Raw genomic sequence first — 24143 nt, 5'->3', positions numbered from 1 at the left:
ATTTCTTTACTACCCACAGGGGGCTAAACACAGAGAGGACAAACAAGGACAGACAAACAGATTAAGTCGATTATATCGACCCCAGTGCGTAAGTGGTACTTATTTAATCGGCCCCGAAAGGATGAAAGGCAAAGTCGACCTCGGCGGAATTTGAACTCAGAACATACCTGCAGATGAAATACCGCTAAGCATTTCGCCCGGCTTGCTAACATTTCTGCCAGCTCGCTGCCTTAACAACAACAACAACAATAACAATAATAATAATAATGATGATGATGATTTTCTTTATTGCTCACAAAATAAAAGAGATGAAATATAACTGTACAACCCATGCCAGCATGGACAATGGACGTTAAATGATGATGATGATGATGCTGATGATATATTCATCATCGTTTTAATGTCCATATAACTTTATTTAACACGAAGAGCTAAGTCAATAAATACTACTGGAACTAATGTATCAAGTGCTAATTCCATCCGTTTGTTCACTTGTGTTTCCATGTGTGTGTGTGTATGTCTGAGTGTGAGTGTGTGTGTGTACATATATATATACAGGGTGTGATGGGTGAATTGTTGCCATTCTATATTTTTTATTTTGCACAAGGGCATTGTTTGTTTTTGATTTTGTCGACTACATAGTATAGGTGGGGTCAGTTGGGCACTGTCTGTGAGAAAAACAGCTCCATGACACAATTCACTCTGCCAGAAATTTGGAAATGACATGCTATGTTGCTTGGTATTGGTGCCAGAAGCTCCAATGCGAACAGATGGTGAACACACAGAACAACCATTGGCTTACTATGTCCCCAAAATATGTACTGAAAGTGATGAAAATCAACCAGCCAGTCAACATCATGGTGTTTGGAGTGATCACTAGTGATGGCCCCCATTCATCTTCCCACATGGCCTCTGACTCAATACGGAGGCCTACATTGAGTGCCTGGATGAGGTAGTGCTGCCCTGGGTCAAGAGTGTGGCTGTTGGAACACCCTATGTCTGGCAACAGGTCTCTGCACCATGCCACACAAGCAGGAGAATCCAATCATAGCTGTCAGACAATTTTTGCGACCACATTACCCCTAACATCTGGCCACCTAACTCCCCAGACTGCAACCCCCCTTGATTTTCATGTGCAGGGCACAGGTGAGCGAGAGACCAACAAAACTCTTTGTAACAAAGATGAACTGAAGGCATGGATTGTGCCAGCATTCACCAACTTAAATAAGGAGACTGTCCAGAAGAGTTGTAGGAGATTCCGAACTTGTCTGAATTCGTGGTTGAAGCCAATGGCAATTTTATTGAATAAATTTACTGTTAAGTGTTTCATGATATTTTTATGTAATTTTAGTAAATATATGTTAGAATGAGATGCCAGTGTTATTTTAATTTTTGTGTAATTTAGACAACAATATATTCATTGCACCCTGTATATGATGAGTTTCTTTCAGTTTCTACCAAATCTACTTACAAGGCCTTGGTTACCTGGGGCTATAGGAGAATACACTTGCCCATAGTACCATGCCATGGGACTGAACCTGGAGGTGAACTTCTTAACCACACAGATCTGCCTGCACTTATGCTTACGTGTGTGTGTGTGTGTGTGTGTGTGTGTGTGTGTGTGTGTTGTGTGTGTGTGTGTGTGTGTGTGCGCATGTGTGCATGCATGTGTGTGTTTGTAAAATCATTCAAAGCTGATGATTCAAACTGATAATTTATTAATTATTAATTTAGAATATTTTACCATGATGATATCAATTCATTATTAAATTATAACATCAATAAATACTGACAATATGGCGTCATTTCTTCATTGCATTATCATACAACTCGATCGTTAAAACATTTCATCGTTACCTCATTATACCATAACATAACTTTCATTTATGGCACCTTAAAAAAATTGCATAATTGATTAAACAACAGAAGTGGGCCAACTAATAAGAGAGCATCTATATTGCTGCTTAATTTGCAAATAGCAGCGAAATACACCTCAAAATAGCAGCCAAATACACCTCAAATCATACTTTAATCTCTTAGAATTTAAGGTTACATTGCATAATCTGGCCCTAGGAGGTGCTGTATGTGGAAAAGCAAATAAAAATAGATTGACAGTATCTAGAATATGTGTGGTCATAAGTCTGCTTGATCTGTTCTAACCTGTGGCTAACAATTCTGCTAGCTCCCCACCTTTCAAATGATAATAATAATAATAATAATAAAAAAAATAGGTACTGAAACCTATTCGAAAATGATACCAGGCTTACCATCCCTACAGGAAGTGCAAAAAATCCTGTTAACTGGAATGGCTCATGTACTGAGAAGAGCATTATCGCTGTGAAAACAACATCCATTCTTGAATTTATTTATTATTTTTTTATATACGTATTTTACCTGTGAATTTGCGTGTGTAATCTGGGAATGCATACAATGAGCTTCTCTGCCCTAGGTGTATGGAAAACACTCGGTGAGAAACGGAAAAAAATTTGAAGAAAGAAAGAAAATAATAATAATAATAATAATAATAATAATAATAATAATAATGGTTTCAAATTTTGGCACAAGACTAGTAAGTTTTGGGGTCAGATGAAGTTGATTACATTGACCCCAATGTCCAACCGGTTCTTATTTCAAAATAATAATAACAATAATCTTTTCTACTAAAGGTGCAAGGCCTGAAATTTTTGGGGGAGGGGACTAGTCGATTACATCAACCCCAGTGTTCCACTGGTACTTAATTGATTGACCCTGAAAGGATGAAAGGCAAAGTCAAACTCTGTGGAATTTGAATTCAGAATGTAAAGATAGACGAAATGCCGTTAAGCATTTTGCCCAGTGTGCTAACAATTCTTCCAGCTCGCTGCCTTAATATTAATAATAATAATGATAGTAATAATAATAATAATGATAATGATGATGGTGATGATGATGATAACAACAACAACAACAACAACAATGATTTCAAATTTTTGGCACAACGTAAAAAGCACCATCTAAAAGTGACTGATGCCAGTGTCTCCTGACTGGCTCCCATGCCAGTGGCATGTAAAAAGCACTATCTGAACATGATCAATACCAGACCTGCCTGACTGGCTCCTGTGCTGGTGGCATGTAAAAGCACCCACTACACTCTCAGAGTGATTGGCGTTAGGAAGGGCATCCAGCTGTAGAAACATTGCCAGATCAAATTGGAGCTGGCTTTTCAGACCTCGATCGAATCATCCAACTCATGCCCGCATGGAAAACAGATGTTAAATGATGAGGATGATGATGATGAAGTCTAGCCAGTTTTGGAGAGGGTTTAAGTTAATTGCATTGACATCAGTGACCAACTGGTACTTATTTCTTAATAATAATAATAATAATAATAATAATACTTTTCTACTATCAACACAAATTTTTGGGGCAGGGGCTAGTTGATTAAATCTACCCTAGTGTTTAACTATTACTTATTTCATCAACCTCGAAAGGATGAAAGGCAAAGTTGATCTTGGCAGAATTTGAACTTAGAACATAAAAATGGATTAAATGCTGCTAAGCATTTTAGCTGGCATGCCAACAATTGTCAGCTTGCTACCTTAAACATCCATACCAATAACTAACATCAGAACATTGTAACTTCATTACCTCTTTACAATTAATTATAAAATGACATAACAAAAATGGCAGTCATTAGAGCATTGGATAGAACATTTTATGATATTTGTTCTGATTATCTACATTCTGAGTTCAAATCCTACCCAAGTCAACTTTGCCTTTCATCCTTTCAGGTTGAGAAAATAAAGTACAATTCATGTACTGTAGTCAATGGTAGCAATTAACAATTTCCCATAAAAAATTGCTAGCCTTGTGCCCACTAGTGTAGCTAGAGTGTGTGCCACCTTGGATGGCCCTTCCGTTTGCTGCCCCTGGACCCCACAAAAACACATATTGCCTACAGCAGACCCAAAAGAGGTGCCCCTCTAAAAGTGCTGCCTGGGGCAAACCGCCCCTACCTCCCCGCTTCCCAGCTACGCTAGTGCTTGTGCCTAAATCAAAGACAGTTGAAGGTGGAAAGCTGGCAGAAATGTTAGTGTTGGAAAAATACAAAGGTCAATAAAACACCAGTCAAGTTCTGGGGGCAATGTAATTGACTAATACCTATCCTTAAAATTGCTGGCCTTGTGCCAAGACTTGAAACTATTAAGGCAGTGAACTGACGGAATCATTTGCACATCAGATAGAATGTTTAACAGAAATTGAACATTGAATGTTTTACATTCAATGTTTGATTTCTTGTGAGGTCAACTTTACCTTTCACCCTTCTGAGATGAATAAAACAAAGTACCAGTCAAGTTTAACGTCCGTTTTCCATGCTGGCATGGGTTGGACAGTTCAACTAGGGTCTGGGAAGCCAGGAGGCTGCACCAGGCTCCACTCTGATCTGGCAGTGTTTCTACAGCTGGATGCCCTTCCTAATACCAACCACTCTGAGAATGTAGTGGGTGTTTTTTACATGCCACCAGCACAGGGGCCAGAGGGGCTGGCAACAACCACACTAGCACAGAAGCCCATCAAGGCAGCACTGGCATCGGCCACGTTTGGATGGTGCTTTTATGTGCCACCAGGGTGAGGATCACAACTACAATTTCCATTTGATTTTGGTTGGCCTTGTGTTAAAATTTGAAACTGTTATTATTATTGTCCAACTAGTACTTATTTTAGTAGGGTTGATAAAATAAATACTATTTGGGCACTGGAGTTGAGGCAACTGACTAACCCCTGACCCCTGAAATTGCTGGTCTTGTACCAAAATTTGAAACAATAATTATCATTAATATCATTATTTATTTATGTTGCTGTTGCTTTATTTAATGCAAGTACCAGCATGTCAGACGTTTTGCTATGGGTATTATTCATGATTAATAATGGTATATTGTATTGGAGGGAGACCAGAAACTGTGAACTAAGATTCTGTTAGATTTGTAATATTTCAGTTTCAAAGGAGTTTTAAGAGAATCAAATTGTTTCAAGTTGACAATATTTTTCTTAGAATGTGGGCAGTACCCATAAGAACAATCTTTTGTAGTTCTGGTACTTTTGAGTTTCCTGATATTTGGCTATAGTGTTTAAGAGCACCATTTGGTGTTGTCTTCAAAGCTCTGATGATCATAGGTACAGTTACTTTTCTTAGCTGTTGTTATTATTATAAAAGCAAAGCAGCGAGCTGGCAGAATCACTAGCACACTGGATGAAATGCTTAGCAGTATTTCACATGTTGCTATATTCTAAGTTCAAATTCTTTCGGGGGTAATAAATTAAGTACCAGGGAAACACTGGGGTCAATGTAATCAACTTACCCCCTCCCCAAAATCTCAGGTTTTGTGCCTAAAGTAGAAAGGATTATTGTTATTGTTATAAAAATAGTGAGGTGGCAGAATCATAAGTGTAACACATGAAATGCTTAAGTGCATTATTTCTGGCTCTTTATGTTCTGAGTTCAAATCCCACCAAGGTCAAGTTTGCCTTTCATACTTCTCAGGGTTGATAAAATAATTACCCTACCACTGTGGTCAATGTAATTGACTAGCCCACTCTCCCCAAATTGCATTTATAGTAGAACTTGTGCTTATAGTAGAAAGAATTATTATTTTTATTGCTATTTATTCATTATATTTTTTCTTTTAGCCAGCTTGTCCTGCTATGCTTGCTCTCACAAATACAGTCGAACAAGAAACACAAATTCCTGTGTGACTCATCTGACAGATGACTTTATACAAACGTGTTCTGAAAATCAGAAATATTGTCAGGTACGTATGCACTGGAAGGACAAAGGTGAGAAGATTATGATTGATTTTTGTTTTATTTTGGGGATATAATCAGTAAGGAGAAAGAGTATATGGCAAAGAGGGAGAGAGAGATAGATAGATAGAGAGAGAGAGAATAAGTGGTAGGTAGGCTATCTCTGTAGGTGCAGTCTAGCCAAAGGTTTCAGTTGTTTGCTTTGCAACCCTGAGTTTTTGGGTTTGATCTCACTGCTTGGTGTCTTGAGTAAATGTTGCATTCTATAGCCTTGGGTTGATCCATACCTTGTGAGTGAAATTGGGCAAATGGAGATTGTATTGAAGCTCATAAGTTGGATTGTACCTTTAATTCAAAAGGAACAGCCTTATGCATTGTGTCATATTGATTCTGCTTAAGAATTATCCTTTACTGTACATATGTATGTTGAGTACTCAGCCGCTTATATGTTAATTCAGGAGCAGGTAATTATTCTCCACCCTTTTCTTACTGACTGTCCATGTAGATCAACTGTCCATTACACTGTCTTCTTCTTGACTTGAGACAGCATTCACCCGGGGTGGGTTGAGCTGGCTTCATTCATCCTCAATGCTGCATCTCTCACAAACGCTGACCAGACCTGGCGATTTGAGGCTAATGACCGTGTGATCTCCAACCATTCCTTATTCCAGTGGCGAATGCCGTAGATATGGGGGCCTAGGATGGGTTCCAGATCAGACTTGACTGTCATCAGCCAGGTTTTTCATTGTCCACCACATCGCTTTCGCCAACCCTGAAGAGGAGCTGGGGCAATTGCTTCGTAGATGAATTCTCCTGGTTGACAACGGAGGACATGACCCAGCTAATGCAGACGTCTCGTTAGAATGACTTGTCAGAGGGAGGTGATTTTGCACTGGTGTCGCACTAAATTGTTGGAGACAAAGTGATGCCATCGGACACGAAGGATGTGGCGTAGACAGAGGTGATTGAAGGATTCTACTGTGCAACAAACTTTAATTTTCTTTTGTGTTTGGTCCATGTCATTTCCTATTTGCTTCTATCTAGAAATCAAAGGAAATGACTACAATCCCCTTCAAACTTTGCTTTTGTGACTGGGACATCAATGCATTTCAGACAGATTCAGTACTGAGTAGCTGAAACAGAATTTTCTGGAAGTTTCAAGAATTTCTAGAATGTTCTGGCAGTATAAATATAGGGATCGTAAGTTCAACAGTTCAGTTTACTTCTAGTTGTCAAAATGGAGATATGTTTGAGGAAAGCAAAGTTTGAAGGAAACATTGTTCATTTTTCATACTTTCTAAGTATAAGCAAATGGGAAATAACAGTCGCTCCCCAAGGACAAAAATTGTGTTACACAGTGTTTTATTACTATTATGTCTATTCCACTCATGCCATGAAAGCGGCGAGCTGGCAGAAACGTTAGCACGCCGGGCGAAATGCGTAGCCGTATTTCATCAGTCGTTACGTCCTGAGTTCAAATTCCGCCGAGGTCGACTTTGCCTTTCATCCTTTCAGGGTCGATAAATAAAGTACCAGTTTCGCACTGGGGTCAATGTAATCGACTTAATCCCTTTGTCTGTCCTTGTTTGTCCCCTCAATGTTTAGCCCCTTGTGGGCAGTAAAGAAATATATTCCACTCATGCCTGTCTCTATTCATTCCCCTCACCCCTAACTTCTCCTTCACTTCCTACTCTTTCAGACATGCTACAGCAGACAACATATCAAATTACTTTTTTTTCTTTTGCAGGTGAAAGCTGTTTTAACATATGGTGATGTGAAATCCATACAAAGAGGCTGTGTCACCAGTTGCAAAACTATTTGCAAGTATATCCTGTTTGGAATTAGAAAGAAGATCTGCACCAAATGCTGTGATAAATATTTATGCAATGATGATATAGCTTCCCGTGCTGCAGTTATGGACCCTAAACTCATAGTTATCCTCATTTATATAACCACTATTATTATTACTACTGCTGTTATTCAACGGTGAAGTTGCGGCAAAAATGGCAAACTTCCAGATTAAATATCTTAAAGAATTTACTCTTGTCTTTCTTTGTTCTGAGATCAATCCTACTCTTTAGGGGTCAACTTTGCCTGTCCCCTCTCTCCAGGCTTTTTGTTGGTCCTAGCGCAACCCTGGTAAAGCAGAGATATTACAAAAAACAGTTCCAGCAGTGACCATCTATATCTCTATTTTTTTTTTCAGATGTAGTGTATCTAGGAGTACTTTAACCATTGTGTCTATTCATTTTTAAAATAGTAGGGTGTGGTTTGAGGAAGATTAAGCTGCTATTTCTAACAAATCAATTGATTGCTTAGAGGATTTTTCATTAGTTTATTCTCCTCCAGGGTTGTTGTTGTTTCGCTTCAGCTCAAGCTTGATAAAAAAAAAAAAGTGGGGCTATGGTGAAAGGTGTTTCAACATTTACTCTCTCAGTGTTTTTTGTTTACAGATATCACTCAGGGATGGCTTTGTGGTTAAAAAGCTTACTTTGCAACCACTCTGCTTCAGGTTCAATCCCACTGTGCAAGTGTCTTACTCCATAGCCTCTGAGTGAATTTGGCTGAAGGAAACTGTGTGGAAGCCTGTTGCATGTATGTATGTATGTATATGTAAGCATGTATGTGCATGTCTGTGTTTGTATTTGTCCCTCACACCACTTAACAACTGATGTTGGTTTGTTTATGTCCTGTGAATTAGTGATTAGCAAATAGAATAGAATAAGTACCAAACTTTAAAAAAAAATAAGTACTGGGTGGATTTGTTTGACTAAACCCTTCAAGGTGGTACCCCAGCATGGCCACAGTCCAGTGACTCAATCAAGGCAAAAAGTACATGATAATACATATATAACTACCTTATTAATGTCTCCTTTTCTTTTTAAGATGGTAGGAAGTGAATTGAAGGAAATTTGGTTGCTACTTCTAGCAGTTCAAGCAACCATGTAGAGGCTCTTTCATTTGTTATAAACCAAGTTATATTATGAGAGATTACTTAATTGTCTATGTCATTGCCCTTCATGCAACATATCTTATAACTTTGTATGACAGCATTCTTCTTCATTACATTGAGTTAGAAAACCACAGAAATACAGTTGGCTGAGCACGATCAAATATAAATACAAATAGAACAAAGACTGTTAACATTTCTTTTTCCTCCTACACCCCACAACTAATTATTCTCACCCCTTATCCACTATTCACTACCTCCACGCTCCAACCCTACCCAGGCTTTACAGTTGTTGCCCACCTCCCCTCCCCTCCCCCATTCCTCATCTCTCACCCCCCTCCATACATACTTGCAAATCCCCACCTACCCACACTCCTTGTTCCTCTGTCCCCACTTGATTCTACTCACTTCATACCTTGAAGGTTCACAGAGACACCTCATCACCACTATTTCTTATCTCTTTCCAGCTCCATCTGATCACACTTGCCCTCTCTTCTCAAATGTGAGTAGTCATGTAGCTCTTCTACAGCAAGAAACCTGTTCTGCTCTGACCTCGTCTCTCATACTTTAAGTCCTCATTTTCTAGTATAAAGTCACCCCACTTTGAGTTTTAGTCATGGAATGTGCATGATGACCTTAATAGTGCTGGTACCATGAAAAAAGCACCAGCACATGCTGTGAGGTGGTTGGTATTAGGAAGGCGGTGAGCTGGCAGAAACGTTAGCATGCCGGGTGAAATGTGTAGCCGTATTTCGTCTGCCATTATGTTCTGAGTTCAAATTTCACTGAGGTCGACTTTGCCTTTCATCCTTTCGGGGTCGATTAAATAAGTACCAGTTACGCACTGGGGTCGATATAATCGATTTAATCCATTTGTCTGTCCTTGTTTGTCCTCTCTGTGTTTAGCTCCTTGTGGGTAGCAAAGAAATAGGTATTAGGAAGGGCATCCAGCAGTGGAAATCTTGCCAAGGGAGTACTGAAATGCAATGCAGCTCTTGGACCCATCGGATCTTGTCAAGCTGTCTAACCTATGTCAACATGGAGATTTAAAACAAAATGATGATGACAATGGTGATGATGATGATGATGATGGTGATTGAACTTTTACCTTAAAAACATTCCTTTAATAGTTTACCTAAAATGCCCCTTATCAAATTGTAATGAGATTAGGAACATGTTGGACTTCATTGCTGTGCTAATTTATATGATTCCTAAAAACCATGTCTTGTTGATGTTCAAGCAAACATCAACACTTTTCTAATATTATTATTCTCTTATTTTACTTTTTTTCAGTAAAAACAGAAATTTGGTATAATCCAGCAATTCTTTATCTGAGGAAAAATTCCTTCTGGGATTAAAATTTTCAAATTCTTAAGGAAAATATGGTGATTCCAATGGGGAAATTGTTTAGATTGGAAAATTACTTATGATTATTCAGTGATTTTGCTTGATTTATTTCCCTTAATGTTGATTTTTTTCTTTAGGCCTATAACATTAAATTAACATCAGGTAAAACAAAGTAATGTATTTCAACAGAAATATTGTAATAAACAGGTTAAAATGATCTAAAATAAAACTTTGATTCAAAGCTTCATGTTAATTTATGTTCCAAATATCAGCTTAATAATTATAAAGATAATAATAATGAAATTATTGTATACAATGCTCAGGTGCACCACAACTTGTCAAAAGAGTGTATAGAGTATATGCAGTAATGTACAAATGTCTATAAAGCGAACAGTGTATGAGTCAGATACATGCTTGCGTGTGTATGGAGTGGGGAAAAATCAGGTATAGTGTTGGCAAATCTCAGGATGCAGTGCTCTGACAACTAACAACTGATGCCGGCAGTTTGTTCCATGCTTCAGCAACTCTCAGTGTGAAAAAATGTTCCCGAAAGTCATGGGAGCTGTGCTGTTTTCTGACTCTGTAAACATATCCACAGGTGGAGTTTGAAAAGGTGCTCAGAGTTATTGTTTGTAAGATGTTTAATAATTTTATGGGTGTCTGCCAAGTCAGCTGCCAGACGTTGGAATTTCAATGTGTCCATGCCCAGGGAAGTAAGGCGTTCAGATATTTTAACATGCTTCATTATTTTAAAAATGTATTGAAACAGGGGCAGTGTATTTCAACAGAAATATGGCAACAAAAGAGTTAAAATGATCTAAATTAAAAGTTTTAATGAAAACTTCATGCTAATCTATATTCCGAATAAGGTGGCAAGCTGACAAAATTGTTAGCATGCTAGTAAAATGCTTAACAGCATTTCAGCTCTCTTTACTCTTTTACTCGTTTCAGTCATTTGACTGTAGCCATGCTGGAGCACCGCCTTTAATCGAGCAAATCGACCCCGGGACTTATTCTTTTGTAAGCCCAGTACTTATTCTATCGGTCTCTTTTGCCGAACCGCTAAGTAACGGGGACATAAACACACCAGCATCGGTTGTCAAGCAATGCTAGGGAGACAAACACACACACGCATATATATATATATACATATATACGATGGGCTTCTTTCAGTTTCCGTCCACCAAATCCACTCACAAGGCTTTGGTCGGCCCGAGGCTATAGTAGAAGACACTTGCCCAAGGTGCCATGCAGTGGGACTGAACCTGGAACCATGTGGTTGGTAAACAAGCTACTTACCACACAGCCACTCCTGTCTGTACATTTTGAATTAAATTCCACCAAGGTTTACTTTGCCTTTCATCTTTTCAGGGTTAATAAAATAAGTACCAGTTGAACAATGGGGTTGATGTAATGGACCTGTCCCTTCCCCCACAATTACTGGCCTTGTGCCAAAATTTGAAACCAATATTAATTTAAACAAAGGTTATGTATTTCAACAGAAATATGGTAACAAAAGAATTCAAATGATCTAAATTAAAACTTTACATCAAAATTTAATTTTCTTCCAAATAAGGTAGCGAGCTGGCAGAATTGTTAGCATGCCAACCAAAATGCTTAGCAACATTTTGTCCATCTGTATGTTCTAAGTTCAAATTCTGCCAAGGTTCACTCTGCCTTTCATCCTTTCAGAGTCAATCAAATAAATACCTATTTCTTTATTACCCATAAGGGGCTAAACACAGAAGGGACAAACGGATTAAGTTGATTATATCGACCCCAGTGCGTAACTGGTACTTAATTTATCAACCCCCGAAAGGATGAAAGGCAAAGTCGACCTCGGCGGAATTTGAACTCAGAAGAGAACAGCAGACGAAATACGGCTATGCATTTCACCTGGCATGCTAACGAATCTGCTAGCTCGCCGCCAATCAAATAAATACCGACTGAACACTGTGGTTGATGTAAATGGCTTTCTCCCACCCACAAGATTACTGGCCTTGTATCAAAATTTGAAATCAATATTAAATGAAACAAAGGCAAGGGTTAAAATGATCTAAATTAAAACTTTCCATCAAAACTTCATGTTAACTCATGTTCTAAATATCAGCTTAATAATGACAAAGATATTTTAATAAATTCTTCATGATTTTCAAAGTTTATTGAAACAGATGAAGTGAATTCCAATGGAATTAACCACAATAACTAACAAATCACACATGTTATGTTTTTTTTTTCCATCTACAGCTTTCCTGTAAATGTTTATTTTCCTCATATTTATTTCAAATTATTTAAAATTTAAATACAGTTTTATCTATTTTGTTTCATTTTATATTCATAATATTGAACTTGGAGTAAAAGTTTTTCCAAATATTTCTGCTATTGTCTGCTTTGCTGCCTTTTATTGCAGAGCATGTGTTAAGGTATTTATTAAGTAGTAACTACCATTTCCACACTGGTTATCAAAGTCGTCAAGTGCCATGTCCCATACTGCAAAGCCACCAAATGCATTATCCTTCAACCATTTAGCCTAAAAATAAAAACACAATTTTGATGAACAAAAAGAAACAAAACAAACAAAAAACACAACCCTCCCCAAATTACTGAGCAATGCAATTGACTAAAAATTCTTCAAGGCAGTGCCCCAGCATGGCCTCAGTCTAATGACTGAAACAAGTAAAAGATAAAAGATATGCATTTATGTATGTGTGTGTCCTCAGGTTTGTCCTCTTATCACTTGAAAACCTGTGATGGTTTGTTTATGTTCTTGTAACCTAACAGTTCAGTCAAAGAGACTGATAGAATAAGTACAGACCTGAGAGAAAAATATTAGGATCCATTTGCCTGATTAAATTCTTCAATGCAGTGCCCCAGCATGGCCAGAGTCCAGTGTATGAAACAAGTAAAAGACTAAAAGAAGGAAAGAAATAAAAATATTTTTTTAAAATCAAATGAAAGACTCACTTTGATTGTTAAACTCTTGGCATCATCATAACCAATCCATTGGTCGTCCTTGACTAAATATGGCACCTGCTGTTCATCAATCCAATATGTTTGGGCTCCACTCTTAATCAATTGGCAAATCTGAAAGAATTTCAGTAAAATCATTGTATGTTACAATATAATAAATAAAATTTTTCCTTTAATTCTAATAGTTATTTAGCATTTCAAAATTCTTGGCACACTCATACATTGGTATTAATTTCATTATTGTCACCACCACCACCACCACCACCACCTCTATCATCATCATCATTGTCGTGTTTCTCGTTTTTATGTTCACTTTATCATGATTGAAAAGATTGGATGGAATTTGTTGAGGTTAATTTTTCTATGGCCAGATGCTCTTCCTGTTGCTAATCCTCAACTGCTTTTAGGTAATGTTATATTGCCCCATGGCTAGACATGTTTTCACAGAAGACTGGAAACTAAAGACACTGCATGTATAACAGTAACGCTCATTTACAACTTTTGCATAATATCAAAGACAAAGACACACACACACACACATGATTAAACAGACTCCAAAGAGGTTGGTATTGTTCTGTGTCTGCAAGACTTTGTATTACTTAGCAAAACCACTACGAAGAATACAGTGAACTTGCCATGGGCAGAGGGACATCCACTTTCAACTTTTCCCTGAAAAAGGACTCTGTCTGAAACATTGAATTTTCCATTCTTCATAGCATGTTCACTGAGCTCTTTTTTATCATCATCATCATCATCATCGTTTAACACCCATTTTCCATGCTGGCATGGGTTGGATGATTTGACTGAGGTCTGGAGAGCCAGCGGTTGCACCAGGCTCCAATCTGATCTGGCAGGGTTTCTATAGGTAGATGCTCTTCCTAATGCCAACCACTCCAAGAGTGTAGTAGGTGCTTTTTACGTGCCACCAGCACAGGAGCCAGTCAGGTGGGCCTGGCATCGGGGAACTGGCCACAATATTGGTTTTACTTGACTCAACAGGTCTTCTTAAGCATATCATATCGCCTGACGCATCAGGGGTATTCTCAACAAAGCCGGACATGCATGGCTGCAATCTAGTTTATATTTCTAGCAGATCATATGGCCTCATAGAAGTTTTCTTGCTGGGGATACTGTAGAATTATATTGTAATGTGGTAGCAAGGGCCTGATAATCATCTGAGTAATAGCGTCACCACTGAATACTTTCTGTCATCTATAAGATGTAGGGCTACACAGGTTGGCAGAGTCCCATGATTTTTCCAGCCGGGCATATAATATAAGGATTCACCTTGTATCTTGAAAATGAGCATGGAAAGCCAAAGAAGTATATGATGGGCACCCTTCAAAAAAAAAAAAAAAGCCAACCCACTTGAATTTTGCGAGTACTCACAGCCCCATACCAGGCCCAAAAGCAACCTTCTACTTTGGAAAATTTCTCTTGGAGGCCCTGCTCCCAGCTGACTGATACATACATGCATGTGCATACACATGCACACTCTCAGTTTCTGGGTAGCAAAATGCCATCATGAAGCTTTGGTTGTGGTATAAATCTGGAACCACATTGTTGCACATAATCATGCTTGTATCCATAAATATTTTATCAGTGCTTAAATTTGTTGATTATAAGAATATAGACTGCACTCAAAAAATCTTTTATCTCTTTTATGTATTTCTGTTAACAAGTGTGATGAGGTACTTGACAAGGGAAGTAATTAATCTTAAATATTTTCATCTTCAACTACCTGACTTTTATAACTTTTCTTGCCCTTACATGGCAATTAAGTCAATTGTTTCCTTCATCTGTGGCAAGGGTTTGGAGGTAAGCTGTCAGGACTTAGGATAAATGTACATGATATTTTATTATGCATAACTCACATGATTTGTGAGTAGACTAAAAGTGTTGCCTGATTGTAAAATGGTAGGGGTGCGTTCTATGCCTTGATCCAAGCATATATATATAATATATATATATATATATATATATATATATATATAGACACATATATACATATATATACACACACATACGGGTGTGTATGATTGTGTATAGAAAAATATATTACTCAAAGAAATTCCAACTTTGTCTGTACCTCTAAGTATTAGTATTACTAGTTCTACTGCTACGACTACTATCACTAACAACAACAATACTAAAGGTGCTTGTTGTGATGATAGCAGGAAAATACCACTACCACCAACAACAACAACAACAATAAAGGAGATGATAATGGAAATGTAAAAATCCTTGGGAAATGTTGTTTACAACATTTCTAAAAATAACCCAACATTTACTGCTTTGGCCAGGGTCAAAATACAGGTCTCTTGACATATTTAGCAAACCATGACACTGAATCCAAATACGAATCAACTTAAGTAATTTAGTAAAATCACACATTGATTGGTCAGAATACAGTTTGCAAAAATTAACATTCTGGAGCCTATACAAACGTATTTAAGGCACACAGTTTAGCCATCTTGCCACAGTTGTAAATTGTAAAACATAACTGACACCACAACTACATGGACCTGAAGATTGCATAGTTTAATGCATGAAAGTACTAGTTCAATCAGAATGGACATTTAATATGCTATCATTTCATTATATTATATTATCTTATATCACAATAAGATTGTAAATAAAATGTGAATTTCAGACTAAGTTGGAGTTTCTTTGAGTAATATATATATATATATATATATTTATATGACCTGCTCACTTAGCCAGCAGGGTGGCGTCAATGCAAAGCGCATTGTGACCAGCGATGTGTAGCAACATCAGATAGCCTGGTCGGTCACGTGATCACGTCATATATATTATATATATATATATATACACACACACATATGTGCATATATATATATATACATATATATGTGTGTGCTCAACACTGCATTTGTGTCTTAAAGCTACCATTGTTTCCATGTTAAGAAAATATGTGTTAATACCTTAACAATTTTTCTAGCTGATCACATGGAGGAATGGTGTTCGTCTTCATTTTGAATAAAAGCACAAAGTGTATATATATATATATATATATATATATATGAGTGAATGGATAAACAGAAGGAGGGATTTGAACTCAGAATGTTATGAGTCAGAAGAAATTATGCTATGCATCTTGCCTGTTGTATTAATGATCTTGCCAGTAAAAATAATAAAAATAACATAATTTTACCTCGTAGTATGACAAAAACCCTTCTAATCTGGTGTATCTGCCAGCTGCATTAGGTCCAGATGAAGGACATCCTGGGGTAATGCAAGTTTTATTAGTCAATTTAAATCCTCTTCCATATACTGGCATACCGATGTTCAACTTTTCTTTGGGCAAACCATTTGCTACCCAGTAGTTAGCACTCCAGTTCTGTATGTTAAAGAACAAAATTATATATTACATTGATTAATATCACTTTAATGATTATAGAAAATTTGCTCATGTTTTGAAAAATCAATTATTTAACAAATTAGTCTTGAATATTTCTCATCTGATATTTAGGAAACTGCTAGGAATTGGCATTGAGAAAGAGTTAAGGATAAATGAAAAGAATGAGATATAGAGAAAAAGATAGTTTTTAAGGATAATAGAGTTAATAGATTTATTTGGACTTTGGTCTGTCATGAACTGAAGGACTCACAAAGTTGGAAATTAGCCAGGTTTATATGGTGTATAAATGATTGAGACACAGTGCTGGATTAACCATTAAACCTTTAGCATTTAAACCGGCCATATCCGGCCAAAAGTATTCTGCCTGTTTTATGTTCAAACTGGCCAGATCTGGTCTCTCACACCTACCCTACAATATCGTTTTTAAAATTAACAGCTTCCTCATCAAAATATCATAGCTACAAGATGATTATTTCAAAACAATGTGGATAAAAAAGCATTAATTTTGGCAGAATAATGGCAACACTAAAGGGTTAAGCAAAATAAGCACATGCTTAGGGAATTGAGGGAAGAACGGGGGACAACAGAAATGGTAAATGGTTTACAGCACAAAAGAAATCCCTTTAAACTTGCTAAAATAATATTCGGGATGCTTTTATCTCTACTAATGCAGATGTTTTACCTAAGATTAATTTTGAGGATCTGACCAACCTAAGATTAATTTTGAGGATCTGACCAAAGACTTTGCAATTCAAAAAAGTCGGAGGAAACTTTTCAAATATAAATAAAGTGGAAGTATACAAAAAATAAACATTATTTTCTCTCTTACTCTTTTGTTTCATTTTGAAAAATAAAATTTATTTTACTGTTTGTTATTGTTTATATTTTGAATTAGATAATCTTTTATGGGGTCACCAAAATCTTTTAAGTGCCTAAGGCTTTGATGAGTCTTAATCCAGCCCTGTTGAGACACAACATTCCCTGCTGAACAGGATGTAAGTTCATCACAAGGTTAACTTCCCAGCTTCTTCTGAGATTCATTTTTACCAGCTGAGTGGATTGGAGCAATGTGAAATGAAGTGTTTTGCTCAAGAATATAATGCATTGCTCAATCCAGAAATTGAAACCAAGATCTTACACTCATGAGTTGTGAGTACAGTATCCTAATCATTAGGCCAAAACCATTCACAAGGGTTAATACAGAGAAATTGATAAATTAAAATGTGTGTATGTGTGTGCATTTTCTTTGTAATACGATATAAAATAACAACAATGAACTGATTGTATACAGTGCTCAGATTCTCTATAACTCAACAGAAAAAGTGACTAAAACTGCATGAACAGTACATAGAATATAAAGTGAACAGTGAACAATGAATAAGTTGTTAAAACAGAGATATAATTTCTTGTTTCAGTAACATGATATTCGGTTGTTGACCCAAGATCCACCCTTTTCTGTTTTTACTGGATTGTGTGGTAAAATATCAGCTCAATAGGCAATGAAACACTCATCAACTTTACTATGCTTACACAAGTGAAATATTACTCTTTGACACCCATTTAGTGATATTTTAACTTAGGCATTTATAGTGTTATATGTCTTGGTTACAATCAAGACAACATGATTGTGAAAGGATACAAATAACTAGCATCCATGTAGGTTGTCTTTTAACTTCTTGGTCTATAGGCAATCCACATGCTTTGTATAGATATATATTTATGTAGCATTTTTCTATGAAGATGTGTATCTCACTTTCAGTTGCCAACTACAGGGCTGTTTCATTTATCTTTGGGCCTTTGGTTGGTTTGAGGTTATAGCAGAAGGAATTTGTGCAAGGTGCCACAAAGTGGGACTGAAACTAAAACCATGTGGTTGGGAAGTAAACTTTTTAACCAAACCGTTATGCCTATGCCTATACATACATACATACATACATACATACATACATACATACATACATATATATATATATAAACATATATACATATTTATAGATAGTTAGAAAATATTACATAATGTTACATTAAATATAATATATATATATATACACACACATACATATATAAATATATAATCCAAAGTGTACAGTATTATATATTCATCAGGGGCGATCTTACCAATCAGTTTTGCACTAGGGGTACAATGGAGTGTTAGGTAACAATCTGATTATATAACCTTATGTTTATCAGAGGTAGCCAATATGGAATGAAATATGGCAACTGCTCTCTATAGTTGGAGGTAAATGGACTTATCTGGTTTGTGTATGTATGTATAAACATATAACATGATTAAAAGGTGAGAAGTGAGAAAAAAAGGCCTTTATACCATATTGAATGTTTTTGCTAATCCTTCTTCGGTGCTCAGAGAGTACAGAGGACAGTTATGACCAAGCACTTTGTCAAAGGAACCACCATGGTAGTCATATGACATCAGATTGAAGAAATCTACAACACTGTAAATTAAAAAGAGAAACTTTAGTGGAAATACTTTAGAATATATAACCATACATACATATGAACCTGGTGCAGTCTTCTGCCTAACCAGCTCCTGTCAACTGTCAAACCGCCCAACCCATGTCAGCATGGAAAGTACTGATAAAATAAGTACTGGGCTTACAAAGAATAAGTCCCGGGGTCGATTTGCTCGACTAAAGGCGGTGCTCCAGCATGGCTGCTGTCAAATGACTGAAACAAGTAAAAGAGTAAAGAGTAATACACACACACACACACACACACAGTAGAGAAATATTGTGCATGGGGTACAGTTTGTTGTCTGTCACAGAACTTACCCCTTCATGCAAAATTAACCACTAACACTTAAATGCATCAACTTTGTCATCAGAAATATCCCATTTCTTCTAGTTTGTTTAAATTGTAGTTGTTACTATGACCATCACCACCACCACTAGCATCATAATCGCTGTCATCATCTTCACCTTATTCTTTTAATGTGCATATTTCATAGTGGCATGGGTTGGTTGGTTGGCTTGACAGGATCCAGAAATGAATCTATTGAAAGTAGCATTAACTTGCTAGGTTGTTCAATGTTATTCGACTGATCAACAGACCAACTGAGTAAACCTAACAATTATGAACCTATAACAATAACTGGAAACAGCTGTAAAGCAAATTTACTATAATAAGGAGAAATATATGATGGCAATTATTTATACCCTGTCTTGTATATCATTCTGTGTAAAAATAACTGGGGCACAACCACAAATTTACAATACAGAATGGTGATGAACTGTAACCTCGGAGCCTATCACAACAAATCGTGGAGTTCTTTACTAATATGAACAATGTTGTAAGCCTGTTGTACTAACAGAGAGCTTGATCATCCCTTGCTAATAACTCCATTATATATATATCATCATCATCATTATCATTTAAAATTCGCTTTCCATGCTGACATGGGTTGGGCGGTTTGACAGTTGACAGGAGCTGGTTAGGCAGAAGACTGCACAGGCTTCAATGTGTATAAACATATATATATATATATATGACACCATGATAGATCGTTAGCCACTACACACATTTTTTTTTCTCTCCTTGTTTTTTCTGTGTACCTTTCTGTAGAAGAGCGTAGGCTTGAAATGTAAAAGACTTTTTCTATTCCTGAGCGTTATACTAATACATCTGTTTGTTTTGTACACCACCTGTCTTCGTCTTTTGTTTTTTTTCGTAAACTTTCCTTTACACACACACACATATATATATATATATATATATATATATATATATATATATATGTATGTATGTATGTACACATATAATAATGGCTTAACTGGCTGTAACTTCCAAGTTGCTGTCGACAATATCCTTGTTTGAGAATAATAAATTTGTACACTGCAACAGTATAGAGTAACCCATCAGATTAATGTAAAATTGTTCTTATTATAACTGAACATAAAAACAAACATTTGTGTATGTGTGTGTGTGTATAATTTACCTGGAAAGAGCTTGGATATTAAAACCTGGATCAATAGTTTTCTTGCCAGCTGGGACTGAAGCAGTCAAATATAAACGTGTCTTGTTGGAGTCTCTTGCTTCTGTTGTAAAATATCCACTAGTTTCCTGGAATATACAGAAATTTGGAAATTAGTATATACACACATATGTGCACACTTGCACACACACACATAGATATATACAGTATTATTAATTTTTACATAAAAATGTTTATTGGTCATCATCAGACTTCAAAGACTGATGAAGACCAGTAAACTGAAACTTTGAAGTTTATGTTAACATTTTCTTAGAATAATTGAGACATTTTATATCATTTAATAAGAGAGAGAGAGACAGGGAGGGGGAAGAATCTATGATATTGCAAAGGAAAAAGGCACAAGCAAATTAACTTATATATTTACATACATCTGTGTATATAAACTGCAGTTTTAGTCATAAAGCACAGACACACATACTAATTTTATATATATATATATCATCATCATCATCATCATCGTTTAACGTCCATTCTCCATGCTAGCATAGGTTGGACGGTTCGACCGGGGATCTGGGAAGCCAGAAGGCTGTACCAGGCTTCAGTCTTATCTGGCAATGTTTCTACAGCTGGATGCCCTTCCTAACGCCAACCACTCCGTGAGTGTAGTGGGTGCTTTTTACGTGCCACCCGCACAGGTGCCAGGCGAGGCTGGCAACGGCCACGGTCGGATTGGTGCAATTTACGTGCCACCGGCACGGAAGCCAGTCGAGGCGGCGCTGGCATCGGCCACGAGTCAGATAGTGCTTTTTACATACCACCAGTCCAGGGGTCCTGGCATCTGCCGGGTGCCAGTCAATAGGATTGGTTCAATTCGATTTCGATTTCACTTGCCCCAACATGTCTTTTATATATATATATATATATAATATATATATATATATATATATATATATATATATATTATATATATATATATGTATGTATGTATAAGTAAATAAATGGAGTTGAACGCAATGGTAACCAAAGGATAATTCATTCATCCATTTATATATATATATATATAGTTCAAATTTATCACATTTATAGAAAGACAAAGACAGGTGTAGGGACAACAGGTAAGTGTATTAGTTTGACGCTCAGGTAAAATGGAGAAGTCTTCTATGTTTTGAACCTATGCTCTTTGACAGAAAGGAATAAGGGGAAATAAATAGAAAGGGAATGAAAAAAAGAAATGTGTTGAGTTCAGGGGTCCAATCTACATATATATCCTTTCTGCTTTAGGCACAAAGCCTGAAATTTGTGGGAGGGGATAAGTCGATTACATTGATCCCAGTGTTTCACTGGTACTTAATTTAGTGACCCGAAAGAATGAAAGGCATACTTGACCTGAGTGGAATTTGAACTCAGAATGTAGCAATGGGCGAAATACCGCTAAGCATTTCATCCATCATGCTAACAATTCTGCCAGCTTGCCACCTTCAATCTACATATATATTAACATATATTCATTTTTATATATCTACATACATACATACATACATACATATGTATAAACATATTTTATTTTCTCTCCTTGTTTATTTGTATTCCTTTCTGTCAAAGAGCATAGGCTTGAAACGTAAAAGACTTTCTCACTTCTTGAATGTTAAACTAATGCATCTGCTTGTTGCTTACATGCTCATCTTCGTCTTGATAGGTCTTCTCAAGTACAACATATTGCCAAAGGTCTCAGTCACTAGTTATTGCCTCTATGAGGCCAAGCATTTGAAGATCATACTTCACCACCTCGTCCCATGTCTTCCTGGGTCTACTTCTTCCACAGGTTCTCTCCACAGTTAGAGATTGGCACTTCTTTACTCAACTCTCTTCCCCCATACACATCACCCAACCATGCCAGCACAGTCATCTTCCTTGCACACCACACCTGATGCCTCTTATGTCCAACCCTTCTCTTAAGATGCTTACACTCTGTCATACATATATACATGTATGTGCATATATATATACGTTTAAATATTTGTTGTGCAAGATTTTTTATGTGAAGTCGTGTGTTGAAACAGATATTGTTATATTTCGGAATGGTCATTTTGCCAGTTTAGCCAATAAAAACACACGCACTATATATTTGGTGTTATTTTGCTTTAGTGTTATTTATTTTTTACATTAATCTTAATCTTACTTCGGCCAGAGTTCTTATTTGTATTTACTGCCCTTCCTAACGCCAACCACTCCATGAGTGTAGTGGGTGCTTATCCTTTTCAGTGAAGCAAAAAATGTATTCTATACCTGCATCAGACTGGTAAACTTTTCCTTGTCTTCAGGTGGACTGCCCCTGCTACCTGGATATTCCCAGTCCATATCTAGACCATCAAAACCTCTGGTTCTGAGGAAGTCTGTGGCATTGGTGTAGAACTGCTTTCTGTTTTCTGGAGTTGATGCCATTTGAGTGAACAGTGCAGAACCCATATTCCAGCCTCCAACAGACAAAAGTACAACCAACTTGGGGTTCTTCTGCTTCATAGCAACCACTTTTGCATACCTGAAAAATATATATATAATATGTGTGTGTGTGTATGTGTGTGTGTGACTTAGAACATAAAATAAGGAAAGATATGAAGAATCTACAGAAAAGTCATGTAAGAAAAATAACAGAATGATATGAGGCACTAGAGTGAAGGTGGGTGGGGAGTTTATATATATATATATATATATATATATATATATATATATATATATATAAATATATATAGAGAGAAAGGGAAAGTAAAATGAAAAATAAGCGAAAATGCACATTGGAAATCAAAAAAAGTAAAGGCTTTTTATGAAAAGTAAGGATAGATATATACAATTAGATGAACTGAGGTAGGAATAAAAGTAATAAAAGTCATTATTAGTGAATTGTTAGAGAGATTCAAAAGCATACCGGTTTCGTAAAATTACTAATCATTGCTTTGAATGCATACTGATTACTGAGTGGTGTCAGGTCCACAAGTTTCTGAGTAAAAAGATTATGTGTAAGGGAGGTAAGTACACATTTCCATGTGTAGTTTCTATTTTCTTTTTGTAACCATCATCATCATCATCATCATCATCATCGTTTAGTGTCCGCCCTCCATGCTGGCAGGGGTTGGACGGTGCAACTGGGGTCGGGGAAGCCAGAAGGCTGCACCAGGCCCAGTCTGATCTGGCAATGTTTCTATGGCTGGATGCCCTTCCTAACGCCAACCACACCATGAGTGTAGTGGGTGCTTTTTATGTGCCAGATGAGGCTGGCAAACGGCCACGATCGGATGGTGCTTTTTACGTGTCACCGGCACGGAGGCCAGGCGAGCCTGGCAACGGCCACGATCGGATGATTTTATATATATATAGATATAGATATACACACACACACACATATATATATATATAAATATATATCATCATCATTGTTTAATGTGATGATGATGATGATGATATATATATATGTATATATACTCTTTTACTCTTTTACTCTTTTACTTGTTTCAGTCATTTGATTGCGGCCATGCTGAAGCACCGCCTTTAGTCGAGCAAATCGACCCCGGGACTTATTCTTTGTAAGCCCAGTACTTATTCTATCGGTCTCTTTTGCCGAACCGCTAAGTGACGGGGACGTAAACACACCAGCATCGGTTGTCAAGCAATGCTAGGGGACAAACACAGACACACATACATATATATATATACATATATACGACAGGCTTCTTTCAGTTTCCGTCTACCAAATCCACAAGGCATTGGTC

The 24143-nt window shown here is 36.9% G+C and overlaps 2 protein-coding genes across 4 annotated transcripts in view; one reads left to right on the top strand and one right to left on the bottom strand.

Moving 5' to 3' along the window:
* The window catches only part of LOC115215886, a 28415-nt gene extending 20245 nt beyond the window's left edge, over window positions 1-8170 (top strand). The window contains exons 2-3 of the mRNA XM_029785232.2: window positions 5668-5789; window positions 7529-8170. Of these exons, the coding sequence (XP_029641092.1) occupies window positions 5668-5789; window positions 7529-7771 (365 nt within the window). The 3' untranslated portion in view covers window positions 7772-8170. The remainder of the gene's footprint in view (window positions 1-5667; window positions 5790-7528) is intronic.
* Window positions 8171-12393: 4223 nt separating this feature from the next.
* Window positions 12394-24143, bottom strand: part of LOC115215700 (acidic mammalian chitinase) — an 86384-nt gene continuing 74634 nt past the window's right edge. For all 3 annotated transcript variants that reach the window (XM_036506061.1, XM_029784982.2, XM_029784983.2), the window contains exons 4-9: window positions 22666-22918; window positions 20383-20507; window positions 18757-18883; window positions 16224-16409; window positions 13043-13162; window positions 12394-12608 (exon numbers count right to left, since the gene is read on the bottom strand). In XM_036506061.1, the coding sequence (XP_036361954.1) occupies window positions 12480-12608; window positions 13043-13162; window positions 16224-16409; window positions 18757-18883; window positions 20383-20507; window positions 22666-22918 (940 nt within the window). In that variant the 3' untranslated portion in view covers window positions 12394-12479. The remainder of the gene's footprint in view (window positions 12609-13042; window positions 13163-16223; window positions 16410-18756; window positions 18884-20382; window positions 20508-22665; window positions 22919-24143) is intronic.

This window comes from Octopus sinensis, linkage group LG9 (assembly GCF_006345805.1).
Source record: "Octopus sinensis linkage group LG9, ASM634580v1, whole genome shotgun sequence".
NCBI classification, from domain to species: Eukaryota; Metazoa; Mollusca; class Cephalopoda; order Octopoda; family Octopodidae; genus Octopus; species Octopus sinensis.
The sequence above is the reverse complement of the archived record's forward strand: the minus strand, read 5'-3'. Positions and strand labels throughout refer to the sequence as shown.